This window comes from Ovis canadensis, chromosome 3 (genome assembly GCF_042477335.2).
Source record: "Ovis canadensis isolate MfBH-ARS-UI-01 breed Bighorn chromosome 3, ARS-UI_OviCan_v2, whole genome shotgun sequence".
NCBI classification, from domain to species: Eukaryota; Metazoa; Chordata; class Mammalia; order Artiodactyla; family Bovidae; genus Ovis; species Ovis canadensis.
This window is the reverse complement of record NC_091247.1, coordinates 96,891,939-96,908,814: the sequence shown is the minus strand read 5'-3', so window position 1 is coordinate 96,908,814 and position 16,876 is coordinate 96,891,939. Positions and strand designations below refer to the sequence as shown.

General features: G+C 44.7%; 1 protein-coding gene and 1 pseudogene across 1 annotated transcript in view; both read right to left on the bottom strand.

Moving 5' to 3' along the window:
- Nucleotides 1-16,876, bottom strand: part of HK2 (hexokinase 2) — a 68,283-nt gene that overhangs the window by 29,510 nt on the left and 21,897 nt on the right. Inside the window, exon 2 of the mRNA XM_069580558.1 lies at nt 14,488-14,650. Within this exon, the coding sequence (XP_069436659.1) occupies nt 14,488-14,650 (163 nt within the window). The remainder of the gene's footprint in view (nt 1-14,487; nt 14,651-16,876) is intronic.
- LOC138435647 (S-phase kinase-associated protein 1 pseudogene) lies at nt 1,691-4,699 on the bottom strand (annotated as a pseudogene).

Below are 16,876 nucleotides of genomic sequence, written 5' to 3'. Positions count from 1 at the left end.
CCCCTCCCATCCAGAGGGGCCGCCTGAAGTGGACATCATGCCCCCGAGATTACATGGGCCTTACCTCCACACAACCCTGGTCTGCTGGTAACAATACATGGGGAGACTGGCTCTGGCGCCCACATTACCCACACCAGAACTCCAGCCACTCTGGGGACATGGCAGATGCCTGAGCCTCTGAGCTTCAGCTGCCTCATCTCCAGAGCAGGAGCTTCCTACCTGATGTGGTAAGGTGAGGGGAAAACCAAGTAACACGCCTCAAGTAGCCAGCACAATACCAAGAACTCAGAACACACTCAATAAGGACTAGAAACCTTCCATGCAGGCTCTTGGCAAACACAGCCTGACACTCACACTTGAGTCCCCCAGGCCCAGCATCAGGGCTGCCTCTCAGAATGAAAAAAAGTAAAAGCAACATCCTGAGGCAAGACTGAAGAAATTTGTCTAAGAAAAGCCACCAGAATCTTTGCCAGTGACTTCAGCACACCTCCTCAGGGAGTACTAATTTTCTGTCCCTTTCCAAGGCATCTCGCGGTCCCCCAGCCCTTCAGCCACCGCTGCTAGATAACTAGGGCAACCTCAACCCCATCTAGAGAGACTGCTCCCCTTGGGCTGTGGCTGACTTTTCCAGGCATACCAGTTCTGAGCCTCCCCTGGTAGTGGGACGTCAGCCAGTTTGTAGGGAGAACTATGTGAGGCTCTCATGGGGGATGAAAAGGAAAATCAAAGATGAATCGCCTGCCTCAGCATTCTGCAGCCCAGGATGCATGAATCTGCTGAATCGGCGACCGTGGGGGATTGAGGCGGCCGAGGCTGCCCCTGGCTGGTCACGATTCAAGGCTAGCCCAGCTGGATTCGCTGGAGGGGACAGCTCCATCAGGAATGGTGGGTTTGCAGTATTTGCTGATGGACTGTAGGGAAATCACAAATAATAAAGTACTGCTGATAAATCCATTCCCAAGAAGGAATGTCATTCTTTTCAGACTCCGCCAGATCAGACAATCCTCTTCACCTCTCCTGCCTGATGCCCCTCCGCAAACACGCATAATCACAACTAACACAGCCGAAGACTTCAGTCCTTCCAGAGTCCAGTATCTCTGAGACAGGCCCAGCATCATGACGCCTGGAGCTAAATTGTAAGGTGACCCCTTGAGACAGTGAATGGACCCCTTCCCTAGTGCTCACCTCCCCACTAGGCATGAGCTGCTTACCCCGAGCAGTAGCAGGCTTTGTTCTGAATTCCAGCTCGCTGCTTCAGTACCTGTATGGACTCTCTGAGCACGTCACCTCGCCTGCAGAACGGGGCTCATAATGCTGACTCTCCCAGGGCTCATAAGCTTATACAAAATACAGAACACATTATAACGGGATATACAGGTCCAGAGTGAGCCGTCGATCGGCAGTTACTGCTGTCAGCGTCATTGCTTCTTCGATTATGTAGCTCCTCTCTCCTAGCTCTCAGCCCCTCTAATTCTTGCCTACTTCTATCCGATTCCGGGCCCAAGTCCTACCACCACTGTTTGCCTTCCAGGACATCCTAGAAGTCCGGAGCAGAGGGTATGTGATGTGGTATGAAAGGGGACGGTATCTGCGGGTCTGAGACAGTCAGACTGGCTGGGCAGAAGCAAGGCTCTGGAGCAGAAGAAGCTACAGGAGAAACCTATAGCTGGTTTCTGTTTTCTTTTGAAGGTTTTTTGCAAGCTGCTTTATTTACAATGTCAACTTTAAAAGTCACTGAACTAAAATTAACTGGACGATAAACTAGGCAGAAATTGCTTTACAAAAAGGGAAAGCCCCAAATGCCACTTTCTATAGGGAACCCATAGTTCAATTTTATTCAGAGCAAAGAAAAGAAACTTTCAATCCTGCTAGAAGAAACTGGGCCTTAAGTTTGGGAACTGTACTGAAACGACACGTGCAATGAGGACAACATTCTGCTAATACAGTTGACTTGCTGCTGCATTTGCTGACTGTTTTTCTAATATTAACACTGATACACAAAGCAGTGCTACTAGTATTTGGAATAATCCTTACAGTGTTACAGCGTTAGACACGAAATTTCACTTCTCCTCACACCACTGGTTCTCTTTGCGTACCTGGGCTTCCTCTTCTTCAGTAAAATCATTTTTGATATTGAATGTCTTTCGAATCTCCTCAAGAGTTTTGCCCTTGATCATATTAGCAACAGTCTTGCAGGTAACATCAAGCAAACCTTTGATGTCTAAGTAGTTTGCTGCCAATATAAGCTCAAAGAGTGTCCCTTGGTCAACTTTCAGGAATTCTTGATCCCAAGCAAGTATATCATCTGTTCGTTTCTCTTTGTTCTCATCATCCTCAGGAGGAAGAGGATCATCCTTGTGGTGGGTGCACCACTGAATGGCCTTTTTTAATATTGCTGCATTAACATTTGGTAAGGGGACTGGACCATCATCTCCTTCATCATCCATTCCCAAATCTTCCAACACAGTCTTGATGGTCACAGACTGTTGTGCAATTTCAACATCAACTTCAAATATCTCTCCATCAGAACCCTCCAGCTTAATTGAAGGCATGGTGTTAGGTCTCAAGGAGATGGCGGGCCGGAGGCTGAAGTGAGCAGGGCGACGTCGTCAAACAGCAAAACTGCAAAGCGGAGAACAAGGCCACTACAGCCTAGCTGCTTTCTTCCGTACACAGCCACAGGGCGTAGGGCCCAGTGAGGCCCAGCAAGATTATTCTGCTGAATGATTATATTTGGTGTAGAGGCAACGGATTAAGAAAACATCTCATATTTCATTTGCTTATTGATGGTTCATTTGTTAAACCAAATATTTAAGATCCTAAGATCAGAGGTAAGATTTACTTTACTGTTAAGCAAGTTGTTATGTCTAGAAAACAATTTTAACATCTGATTTTTAAAATGTTCAAACAGTACAAACGTGGGAAAAAATGAAAAGCAGATATCTCTTTTCTTCTCCACATCCCCAAAGTAACCATTATTAATGTTTCTTGAGCGTGGGCTCAGTCATTTCAGTCATGTCTGACTCTTTGGGACCCTGTGGACTGGAGCCCACTGCGCTCCTCTGGGGATTTTCCAGGCAAGAATACTGAGTGAGTTGCCATTTCCTTCTCCAAGTTAGGTTAGACATTTTGAATTACTGACTGGCAGTGTAAATTCTTTTTTCTGTGAATTTTCTACTCACATGTCCTGCCTCTTATATATTCTTTATTTTATTAATAACTTAAAAGAGCTCTTTGTATATTAAGAAGAATAGTTTCATTGGTTGCATATCTGCAAATTTTTTCCAGTTGGATGTTTGCATTCACTCTCCTTTATAAGTCTCCCTCTCCAGTTACCTCTAAATGGTGTCACCACCACTACAAAAAAATCAAAGAAGCAAGGTTCTACTATAGGTTTATTTGAAAGGTCAAATTCATCTTAAACTTTCTTATGTGACTTTTTTGAAAAACTGAAGCCCGGAACCTTGCCTTCACCTCTGGTCTCTGGGACACAGCTTGGACTTCCCTACTTGCATCTGAATTACTGTGGTAATAAAACAGTGAAAAGACAGAGGCAGGTGTGGAGGAGATTCAGTTAATTTAAGGCCCAACATGTCGATGTTTTTAATAGAAGAGAAATTTGTTAAATGATGTTTATAAACATAATCTCATTAATCATCAATGACCCCCATTTCCAGATAAGAAAACCAAGGCTCAAGTCAAGAAAAACTAAAACCAACATTTAAATTCAGGTCTAGTTTTCCAGCAAAGTTTTCTGTTGTAGTGAGCAAGGAGGCTGCTCATGAGAAAATTATAAATCCTCAAATAAGGAATTATTCACTACTGGGGCTCCCCTGGAGGTCCAATAGTTAGGGCTCTGAGTTTTTGCTGCTGAGGGCCTGGGTTCAATCTCTGGTTGGAGAACTAAGATCCCACCAGCTTCCTGGCATGGCCAAAAAAGCAGGCGGTGGGCAGGGGTGGGAGGATGGGATTCTTCATTATCAATGCCAAAAGCAGAGGTTGCCACAGGCTCTAAGCTGGCCTGGGTGGCAAAGGAAGTGAGAGTGTGGCTCAGAAGTTGAGTTACTTGGTTAAGATCATTCAGGGGGAAAGGCCTGCTGGATTTGACCCCAAGTTCATCTGACCCCAAGACCCATGCCAGTTCCTCCGCACCTCACCCATCTTTCTCATGGTGCTACTTCCTTGAAGCTGAGGATTACCTGATGCAGAGTCCAGGAAGGAAGCAAAAAGCCACAGTGTTGAAAAAGAAAGCAAAAACACCCTTATCTCTATCAGTAACTTGGCCCATCCCTCTGGGCCTAATGATCTCAGAACTGAGTGGGAGGTGGCAGACGGACATCCACTGGCGAGCGGTGACACACCCCTGTCCTTACAGGAACCCAGGACCTACTAAAGCTTTCTGAGGCAGGTGTTTTCGCTAGCCGCAAATTGGTGCTGTCTCATACAATTATACCAAACCCCTGTTCCCAACTTATTGGATACTCCCCAAGCCCTCTCTGATGAAGAGCCTCCTAATTAAGAACATGCCCCTCCAAAAACAGACAAAAGAAGAGGTAACAACCCTCTATCAGAAGAAAATAACTCACAGTGAAGAGGAACAGGCCAGGCTTCCCTGCTCCTGAGCCCTGGTCCAGTGGCTGAGTCTGTCTTGCAATGCAAGGCATGTAGGTTCGATCCCTAGTCAGGGAACTAAGATCCCACATGCCATGGGGCAACCAAGCCCGTGCACCCCAGAACCCAAGCACCGCAGCTGGGGAGCCGGCACGCCACAATTACTGAAGCCCAAGAGCCACAACTAGTGAGTCCATGCGTCACAGTGAAAGGTCCTGCATGACGCAATTGAGACCTGATGTGGACAAATCAATCAACCAAAAAAAAAAAAAAAAGGAACTAGCAATAGAGTATCAGGTCCTGCCACCCTCCATCAAACTGCCCAGTGCTTTAAGATTCAAGTTGTTCCCTCTGGCAGAGTTTGTTTGCTGACTCATTCCCCATCCTGGACTACAACTGTGCCCACTTTCAGTGAGTGTTAAGTCACTCAGTCATGTCCGACTCTTCGTAACCTCACGGACTGTGGCCCACTAGGCTCTTCTGTCCATTGGATTTCCTAGACAAGAATATTGGAGTGGGTTACCATTTCCTTCTGCAGGGGCTCTTCCTGACTCAGGGATCAAACCCAGGTCTCCTGCACTGCAGATGGATTCTTTACCATCTGAGCCACCAGGGAAGCCCCACTTTCAGTGAGGTTCTTATCAAACACATAAGGTCAGCAAGATAAAGGGATTTCAATTTCTCCTGGGAACTCACCCATCCTAGGGAAAGGCTGAAGAGGACTAAAAACGGCATTTGAGTAACTAACGGCCTGAATGTGATACTCACCATCATCTTGGCTGATGGGACATCAGTAATGTGTTTGAGCAGGCCATATCTCCTGCATTGTTCAAGTCACCCACTCCCAATGTCCACGTAATTTGTGGGGGGTGAGTTGACTTTCCCAACAGTTTATTTTCAATCACTAGGTACTTGCCACTAATTAAAATAGGTCACCACCTGCCCCTCCCATAGGGAGCTCAGAGCAGTTTGCCAACAGTGCATAAAGGGTGGCTTGCAAATAGAACAGGTCTGGTTTTGTTCTGAATTTTTAAGTAGCAGTACCCTTTTGTCCAAGGCAACTGTGTTCAAAAGTGGCAATGCCCTGCCTTGTGAAGGCTGAAAACTGGGCCCACCTCCTGACCCTGGGGCTTCCTCAGATGACTAAATGGACTTCTTCAGAACCACAAGCTCCAGAAGCCTTCTTTAAATAAGTAGCTTCAATGCAGCGTTCCCAGAGCTCTGAGGATCCTAGAAGGTGGCATGGTGCCGTGACGGTCTACTCTAAGAATGTATGGCATGGACTCCAATTGAGATGACAACTCAATTTCCAGGTCTTGGATATGTAAGCTGGCAAAACTAACTTTGCCAGACAAACGTTTCAAGACCTGTATTTCCTACATACCTGGAAACACCACAGTCATTACTACATCTGGCAGTCTCTTTTTAAGTTCCAAGATTTCAGATACTCCATTATAGCACACCAACAGGATGCTGAATGCAAAAATGTACAAATAGAGAGACATAAACCTGCTCCAATTAAAGGGGCCTGGAGCACATAACACCTTACAAGTGCCCCCCAGAACTCCCAAAACACCATCAGGAAGCACCACTCTGGTACTTTTATACTCAGGAAATGTTTCTTAAGGAAGTCAGAGCTGTTACAGTAGTTCCACAGATATGAAACCACTCTTCAAAGGATTAAAATATGATTGCTACAATACTGTGTAGGCATTGAGTGTGTAAAGGTTTTCAGGCAGGCCAACCTGGGTTCAAATCCCATTTTAACATTTAGCCATATTATTAGCCATGTAATTCAGCAAATTATTAGAAATCTAACATTGGGATTTCACCATCTGTTAAAAAGGGATAGTAATAATATCCTATCTAGCCAGGACCTCCCCATCTCTCCCTAGGACACAGGGACAAAGACACACAGACACATATAGTTTTCGGTCAAGGATCAATGCAATGAAGGCGTAAGGTGTTTGGCATAATGCCTGGCACATGTAAATGTTTAATAAACTCTACTTATATGATTATATGACTATATGGAGGCTAATGAATACAATCTTCATTTTATATTGTAGGTACCATATAAATCCACTTATTAAGCTGCATGTATGAAAGCTATCGATCTACGTCTTCACTACACAGCTGTTGATACAATGCTGAGTAACCAAGATAAGAGCTCCTTACAGGGTTCCATGCCAGCTTCCAGGCACCCTATCACGTCTAGTCTCTCTTTATCACAGCATGTGCTTGCATTATATAACCCCATATCATTGAGTAATCATTTCGTCTGTTCAAGCCTTATGTCCCCAGGATAATTTTCACTCTTCAAAGATGGGACACAAGGTAGTTCAGCACACTGCTGCCCCACAGAGGACCAGACGCAGTGGGGACTCTATTAAATGAACTGAATAGCTAGGCCTAAGTTACTAACACAAGAATGAATGCATTGTGCTAGCAGTGTTGGGGGCAGATAAGCGCAAATGCAGCACTAGCGATACGCCTAATGGCCCAGGCTTTGAAACACAGCTGGCTGGTTCAAATCCCAATGCTTCAATCTGCTCACCATGCAACTTAGATTAGTTGCCTAATCTAACCTAGTTTCTTCATCATCATCATCATCATTCCCTGCTCTGGAGGGAATTAAGTCTAGCTAGAGGATGGCTTAGACAGTAAAGAATTGGCCTGCCATGAGTTTGACCCCTGGATCAGGAAGACCCCGTGGAAAAGGGAATGGCTATGCACTCCAGTATTCTTGAAGCTTCCCTGGTGGCTCAGATGGTAAAGAATCTGCCTGCAATGCGGGAGACCCAGGTTTGATCCTTCGGTTGGGAAGATCCCCTGGAGAAGGATTCTATGGACAGAGGAATCGGGCAGGCTACAATCTATGGGTTTGCAAAGATTCAGAAACAACTGAACAACTAACACTTTCAATTTTTCAGAGGGTAGAGATATACTCGAATAAGCAATTCACAACTCAGGTAAGTGGGGAAGTATCAAAAGATCAATACAGCAAAACCTTCATCTTACTCCGCCTTGTTGTTTGGTTGCTAAGTCATGTTCGACTCTGCAACTCCATGGAGAGCAGCAGCCCAGGCCTCCCTGCCCCCTCTATCTCCCAGACTTTGCCCAAGTTCATGTCCATTGAGTCAGTGATGCTATCCAACCATCTCATCCACTCTGCCTTAAGACATCCTTGTATCTAAACAAACTTGCCAAGACAAGGAGGGCAATAAAGACACACAACAAAGATTGCTTGTTTCTAAGTTGGAATGCTGGGGTAAAAAGAACTTGCTGAAAATGTAAATTACTTAACAAATAATTAATTGGAATGCTGGAATACTTGTAGATTTTTAGTTGGGTTCTACTTGAGCTTCTGATTATAATGGTACAAAGCAAATCCATGTTTATGGTCAATTTTAAAAGCTAATAATTTGAAATGCTTTAGAAACTTCTGTTCAGCAACTTGAGCCAACGTAAACATGTATCTGTGGCCTTGGAGTCAAGACTACCTGTGCTTTAAGTCCAATTCTGTCACTAACTGGACTCAGGTGACTCTGTCAATCTCTTTTAGCCTTAGCTGTCTTATTTTTAAATTGGGAATATCTCTCTTGTAGACTTTACATGGAGCATAAAATGATTGTTTACATAAACAGATATCATGGGTGATCATTAAATGATATCAATTATTCTTGCATTTCCTCTCAAGATGAAACTGCTCCTGAAAACCATATCCCTGTGAGGCATGTAGTAGGTCCCAATTGGGCTGTATTTGGGGCTATTATCTCAGTCACATGCATGGCCAAGCTTAGGTTAGGGCTGCCTACTGTGAGCTCAAGATGGTGAGATTCCTGGCAGATACAAATAAATAAACACTTTCTCTATTCAACTCTGCACTGCCAAAAGCAAAACAGGTAGGGGGAGTTACGGACAATAATTATTGGGGCAAGTGGAACTCTCATACAGCATTTGTGGGAGTATAAAAGAGTTTAACCACTTTGGAAACCAAAATTCAAACTATTTTGGTCCAGGAGTTTCTTATGAATTAAACACATCCCAAACCCTATGATCCAGAAATTCCACTCTTAATTGTTTACTCAAGAAAAGGAAGAAAATGGAAACATTTCCACACAGAGGCTTGTGCAATAATGTTTATAGTAGCTTTCATCACCTTAGGGGAAAATTGGAAACAGCCTAGGTGTCCATAGAATTCATGTCATATAGGACTCCAATCACCCTAGAGAATCAGCAACCAAAAAGGAACTACTGATATACACAACATGGATAAAGCCTGCATTATGATGGGTAAACGAAGCCTTGTATAAAGAGTAACTACTGTATGATTGTATATAAGGGAAGTTCTAAAACAAGAAAAACTAGTAATACATGTGGATTTAAAACAGGGACTGCTTCTGGGGGTTGGGGACAGAAGCTGCCTGGGAAAGTGCACCAGGGAACTTCTGGGCTGATGGTAATGTTTTCTATCCTGATAGATGTTGTATTAAATAGGTGTATGTATCTGTCAGTTCATCATATGATATTTAAGGTTTGCATCTCGTATGAAATTTTACATCAAAAGATAAAAGAGTACCATTCACCTCTAGTTAATAATAAGCACACCGAGGTTTTAGGGTTGAAATGAACTGATTTCTGCAATGCACTCTGCAATGCCTCAAGTAAAGCAAGCTAGACTGAGGGACAAAAGGATAGAGGAATGTGATAAAACAGATTTGGTTAAAATATAAATGTAGACTCTAGGTAGTCTGTATATGGATGTTCATTATATTGTTCTTTCAACTTCCTAAAACTGTCTTAGAGAAAAAAAAAAAAATCAGGAGCATTTTTCATATATATATCCTGTTGACACCAAATTTAGTCACCAAGCAAGATATTTTTGCTATTATTTAGTTGCTAAGTTGTGTGACCTCATGGACTGCAGCGTGACAGGCTCCTCTGTCCATGGGATTTCCCAGGCAAGAATACTGGAGTGTGTTGCCATTTTTTCCATCAAGTGATCTTCCCAACCAACCCAAGGATCAAACCCTCATCTCCTGCACTGGCAGACAGATTCTTTGCTACTGAGTCACCAGGGGCAGACCACAATCCACAGGGTTCCAAAAGAGTCAGACACAACTTAGCAACTAAAACAACAAAGATATCCTTGGATCATTTATAAATATTTCATTTTTATCTGTCCCAACTATGTTTCTTTGCACTGCATGGTCTACACAACCTATGAAGCACAGATACTTTTGAGTCAGTCAGCCGCCACGGGGTTCTGGCTGTTGACATTCCCTTCCTTCTCACAGAGAACTCAAACAATAATTTAGAGGTTCTTTTTTCTTGTGTGTAATGGAGGCCTCCATCATAAATGAATGGCCTGACACTTCCTGAAGTCTCTCCCACATTCTCTTACCAGGCCTCTGATTACCATTACATAGCTGAGACCTGACTTATGAAAGCTGGAACTCAGTCCATGCTCCAAAATGCAGGACCACCAATGATGGGGATGAACCCTCACACCTGCTCCCTGAGCAACAAAAATCAGTGCTGGGTGTGCACCTTGCTGTCTCGGCTACATATGACTGGGTTTACAACACACCGAGAAAGTTACATGACTGACTCCCCCTTAATTCTGAGAGCCAACCCTCTGATGCTTCTTTTTACAAATGAGAAAATGGAGGATTGTGATATAAATGAACTACTCGAAAGCATACAACTTGAATTCACAGTCTTTTAAACCTAGAATTCTAATCTTTGCCCCTTACCACACACTGCCCTGAAACCACCTCTCACCCCTGGCAAGAAATAGCCAATTTTACAAAGGCCTGACCAGGACAAAACTGGGTGAGGAGCATTTAAGATAGTGGCTTTCACACTGCAAGCTGAAAAAAGATTAGTTAAGTCCTGACTACAGACAGTTCTAAAGTAGATAAGATAATAGAACTGTGTCATATTTAAGAATAAACATTAATTCCTGAAACTCGTTTCAGTTGTCTATCAACATTCCTATGCATGAGTTTCTTGCTGTGAGTATATAGTCCAGAAAAGTTAGAGAGCCACTGACTACGTCCCTCTAGATCACAGCTTTAGATCTGAGGTTTAATTTCCCAGATTAGAAAAGTAACACTGGAAAGGGCTGATCAAGGTGCTGAAGAAGGCTAGCCTGGATCAGGCACCACTTGCGCAAGGCCTCTAGCCCTCTGCAGCAGAGAAGCACAGTCACCACCAGCAGCAACAGTGTCTGGATTGCAGCCTTGACCAGCAAGCAGGTGTGCAAGCCAAGCCTCACCGGCTGCGTGACACATCCGGAGAAAGGCAGTGGTCCTGCACACAGCTCTCCCTCGTTTCTTCTCTCAGCACTTTACAAAGAAGAATCTTCATTTTGACAAGTTTTATTGACTGAAGAGTTAGCAGTCCTGTCTACCACCTTCCAGAACTCACAGCCCCCGATTAACAAAACATAAAACCCAAAGCCTTGATGTTGACCATGTTCAGTTATATTTCCTCATGCTCCCCTCCCCAGTTCAATTTTCTTTCTCTCCAGAAGCAACCCTATCATTTATCCGATGCACATTTTCCAGTTTATACCCTAACAATTTTAGGATGTGTGCATGAGCAACATATAGCATTGCTTGGAGGGATTTTTTTTAATTACATTCAACTACTGTGAGGTACATGTCCTGCTGTTTTCATTCATTTTCTTTCAGATGTATCCATATTTATACACTTTTGGTAATATGCTACATAGTATCCCATCACACACAGTCTATAAATGGTCCCCAATACACTGTTATTTACAAGCAGCACTGCCATGAACATTCTTAGACATGTCTCCTCGAGTTCATATGGAAATTTGTTTAAGGTATAGTTGGAAGTAGAATTACTGAGTTGTCATATACACATATATGTAGTCAGTGCCAGCCTCACAGTCCAGGCAAACCCTACCAATAACTTAATACATGTCCTTAAGACTTTACACACCTGTACACACACACACATACATATATATGATCTTAACATGAATTTAGATAAAACTGTCTCATGGTTTACGCTGGGTTACAGAGGACTGTTTTCTGCATTAATTGACCAGTGTCCAACTGATGGACATTATGGGTCTTTCCTTCACTACAGTAATTCAAGGAACTTCACACCGTGACACAGTAGTTCCAGGATGTGTAGAACAGACCGGAACTATCGGATCTACCTCTTATTTTTACAAGGGAAAAAAGGCTGGGGTGAGAAGCTGGCCCACGGACACCTCAGGAAGTGAGAAATGATGGGGCTGGGGGCCCCATTTCCTACAGTCTGGTCTCCAGTACTCTAGGAGTCACCTGCTCTGCTTAAGTGAATAAAAGATTCCAGTACACAGTTGGGGCTTCCCTTGTGGCTCAGACTGTAAAGAACCTGCCTACAATGCAGGAGCCACAGGTTCAAACCCTGGGTTGGGAAGATTCCCTGGAGTAGGGAATGGCAACCCACTCCAGTATTCTTGCCTGGAGAATTCCATGGACAGAGGAGCCTGGCGAGTTACAGTCCACTGGGTCACAAAGAGCTGGACATGACTGAGCAACTAACATAGTACACAGTATTCCTTTTACATGTTAGGCGCTGGCTCCATTAGCACGGCAGAATCTGTGACCACACAGTATAGCGATGGGTTCAAACTCTAAGAGGCAAGGGGAGATCTCCATGCTCCAGTCTCAGGAAAGCAACAAGAACAGAAAAAGCTGGTCGCATACCTAGTTCTCCAAAATAAGCTTATTCACCTGCCTATAATCCAGGCCACACATCCACCCCAACTCCATTTTAAAAAACTTTAACTGAGCATGTGCGGCGTGCTCTGTTGCTGAGTGGACAGGCTCACGCGTGCACGTACGCACATAATGGAACAAGCGCCGCAACCCCGATGCCTCGCCTTTGGCATTTATGAGTTTGAATCCTGACTTAGCTTCTCATTAGCTGTGTGACCGTAGACAAATTATCTGACCATTCAGGCTCCCAACTCATCTTAAAAAAAAAAAAAAAAAAAAGTAGGTAAAATTTGTACTTATCTTATAGGGTTTTGTGAAAAGTAAATAAATTACTACCTTAAGTGCTCAGAAAAACCCCAGTATTTATGATACTTGCTTAGTGCTAGTGCCTGAAACAAAGACAAGGTCCCTGGACTAAAAGAGCTAGCAAATTTATCAGAAGGTCAAATAAAAACAGTAAAAGCGGGTGTGGCTGCCAGTCAGAGGAAGTGGCAGGCAGAGGAAATGCACCGTTCCAGAGGGCACACAAGAGACACAGGAGAACTGGAGGAGGCTCCTCAACTCAAGGAGCTCTCTGAAAGGCTGAGACACACTCACTCACAACACTCCTGGACAAGGCCACACCCTCAGCGCCGGGCCCCAGGGCTTTAGCAAACACGTATCTCTTTCAGGGACTGTAGAAAGGTGAGCCTCAGGGACACAGACATGATGGAAACACTGAAAGCATGGCCAAGGCCTGTCCTGTGCCTTTCCCCACCTCTGGACCTTCTCTGCAAATACGGATCTTCACCAACCATCACCTTCCTGGCCTCATCTCCTCTCACATGGAGACTCTGTACTTCCTAGTTCCTCCACTACCCTGGCAGCTGCTTCCAGGCTCTTTCTCTCACCCTCTATATGCAGGTAGCCATCACGCATCCTTCACTCCTCATGGCCCCAGAGACACTTTAAAATGGAGGGCTGTCATGAAGATTAACTGAAAACAAACTGTGTGCCAAGTTTGTCTGCAGAAAGTACTGGCCCAACTTCGTTCCATTCCCTTCTCTGAGGATGCTGCCACCCTGGGACAGCTGTGCTCCACACCCTGGTATGATCTTTGAATTCTCTCTGGTCTCTGCCCACTACATTCCACCAGGGCCATGCCCCGTGCTCTACTAACCACCCATCACCCCACACGCACATACACTCTACATAAACTGCTGACAATGTGCCTTCCCAAGACAGCTCTGCTCACACCTCTCAAAAACTTTCAGCTACTCCCCAATGTGTATCACTGAAGCCAGACTCCGTGTCTCAGGTGTGCGTGCATGGTTTCCGAATCTAGCCTGAACCCACCTTCCAACTTCAGTCTCCCCATGACCCTCGTCTCCAGTTTAGTTAAATCACGTTTGGGGAGGTGCATCATGAAATACAGACTGTATCCAAATAAGGGGATAAAACAAAGCTTGACAAGTTCTAATTGCACAATTTCAGAGACTTTCATACCTTACTATGTACCATGTCTCTTTTACATTATCCCAGGTTTATTTGGATTTCTAGTAGTCTTTATTCATGGAGTTCAAGAAACAATCTAGAACAATCTGCACCACAATGATTCTCCAGCAAGCCTGTGGAATGTACCAGTCAGGTGGGCTCAAGAGTGACTGCCATGGAGTATGGCCGTAAGCATTTTAGGCATATTTGCTGTTTATGACCCTCTGTATGCAGTCTCTGTGAAGGTATAAAGTGAAAGTGAAGTCACTCAGTCGTGTCCGACTCTTTGCGACCCCATGGACCATAACCTACCAGGCTCTTCTGTCCATGGGATTTTCCAGGCAAGAGTACTGGAGTGGGGTGCCATTACTGAGCCATGGATGGAATCAAATGGCCGATAGCAGTACCCCAGCAGGAAAGATAAAGATTTACTTCTCCCTTGACTGCCAGGCTGCCTCCTTTCCCAGTCTTCCCCTCTATCCCATGCCACAGACTTCCATTCAAATCCCTACATGCTTGAATTAGCCAGCGTTGGCTTCTGAGGCTTAAATCCAAAGTACCATCACTGATGTATATAGTTCTTTGGGTCCCTGAGCAAAGTCATCCAAGTCCCCCCCAGGCAAAGGAGCTCCCAGACCCCTCCCCGTGGGTACAGTACCTGTCCCGTCTGGAGTAGACCTCACAAAAGTAGGCAGCATTTTTACTGAAGCGGTGGGGTGAGTGGTGGCTCCAAGCCCTTTCTCCATCTCCTTACGAAACCGCTTAGCAATCTCCAGAAGAGTATCATCAGAAAGACGCATGTGGTAGAGATACTGGTCAACCTGAAAAAGAGGAAAGTGATATATATACTAAATTAATTATGGTATTCATTTATGTCATGGAACATCATTCAGCTTCTCAAAAGGGTAAAATCTATTAGGTACAGAAGATTATTAAAGACTGTTGAACCAGAATCTGTGACAGGACTTTGTTTAAAAAAAAAAAAAAACTAAAAATTAAAATTAAAAAAATGGTCTAATTTCATTTCTGGAGAATGGTGAAGACCAGGAGAAAGGCCAACTAGGGGGGAGGCCCATCTCTTGTCCTGTGCACTCAAGGCCAGTTGTGCCAACCCTATTGCCCCTCACCATAGGCCAAGCAGCCATCACCTCCTCCCTAGACTAATAAGCGTCCCTGATTCTACTTTTCCTTCTGCCAGCCATTTTCCATCCCCAGACAGAGTCTACACTATTCCCATGCTTAAACCCTTTCTGCGACCTCCCATTGGCACCAAATCTGAAACCCTCCCAAGGCCCTACCATACAGCCTGGCCTCGCCCACTGCTCATCTTACCGCTGCCTCTGCACTCCTTGTGCAGACCAGCCTTGGCTCAGTCCCCCAGCACACCAACCGTGCCCTTCCCTGCCTGCAAGACTGTTCACACAGGCCACTCAGCACCTCACTCTGCTCTTCATCTACAGACCCCTTACCAATCCTTCAGCTCTCTCTGCACAGAGGCCTTCTCGGATCTTCCTAATAAAACAATCAGCCTTCCCTGCTTTTTCTATGAACTCAGACTTTTCCCTTCACATCACCAACCTCAATTTGGTAACATACATTAGTGTCCAAATCATAAGCACCAAGGGCAAGAACCATGACTATTTGTTCACGCTTGCACCCCTGAAGCCCAGCACAGTGCGTGACACATTGACAGAGGCTTGATACACATCGTAAAGCAAAGGTCCTCCCCCATCCTCAGAGGCAGAGGCGGCTCTCCCTAGTCATTTGATTTATCTTGTTTTCAACATAAATTTCTTTGAACTTTTCCCAGATTTAACACTGGGAGAAGGAGAAACAACAGGAGTCCCCCTCAGACAGCCTGCTTCTTGAAGGCTCTCGTCTGCTCTGGCTCTGGATATTCCCAGTTTTCTTCTATCAGAAAAAGATCTGATAGAAATCCATACAAGGAGGCACTCAAGTTTCCACAATATCCCTGTTCTCAGCAGGAACGTCCAGGCCAGGTGGGTTGCTGGCCATGGAGATGGGGGTAGAATCAGGACCCTTAGACCAGGCTACAGCTATGCCCTCAAGGTATGAGGGTGGTGGGCCTGGTACTCCCAGCCTCATCAGCAAACTGCGGGGTGAAGTGACCTTGTTCTTTCCAGCTCCCAGACTTCAGGATTCCCAAGGGAATCCTGACTGGCTTGGTTTGGCTGATGACCACCACCGTTACTCCTGTGGGACACAGAAGTAAACGCCCACCTGTCCTTTGCCCAACTCTGACCAAGAGGCATAAACATTTATAATTAGCTTTCCCTGACAAATGTGCTCATTAGTATTAACAGACTGTTCTATTTTCTGACACTTTTTTTTTTCAGATCTTCTTAGAACCAAACTTTTTTGGTTCTAAGTTAAAACCAAAGGTTTTAAACAAATTTTGAAGCTTGAGATTCCCAGAGGAACAGCAAAAGTTGTTTAATACTTTAAGGAAAGAACAGACCCATTGCCCTCTTTTGGGTTGGGGGGTGGGAAGAATTAGACAGAGAGCGAGAGAAACAGTCCTCTTACTCACAAGTTCTCTCTTGCAGGCCACATCCTAACTCCCTGTGGGGTTTGGGGTCCATCCCTCTCTCCTGAGGAATTATGAGATTGGCCCTTCTCAGATCATTTCAAACATCCTGACCACTACTAATCTTTCATCATTCTTCTAAAATCCCACAAGCTGAAAGATCAGAGACTGGATAAAATGCTGAAAGAAGCTGTAAGCAAGACAAAGAAGAGACTGTGGTTAATCAGCCCACCCCTCTTCGTAACTGCATGGTTAAAATAGAACAAAATTGACAGACACAATCCTCACGTGGGATGGAAAAGGACGAAGCAGGGCTAGAGTAGTGAAAGCCCCTCAGCCACTTCTCCACTCCCTCCCCAGCCAGCAGAGGGACTAGGCTTGTCATAGAGAGTTTGAAATATGCAGAAATGAGGATATCCCCAAGTTCCCTTGCTGCCAGCATTTATTAGAGAGCTACCGTAGACATCTAACTCCTTTGGTCTAAATCAGAAAGGCTTCA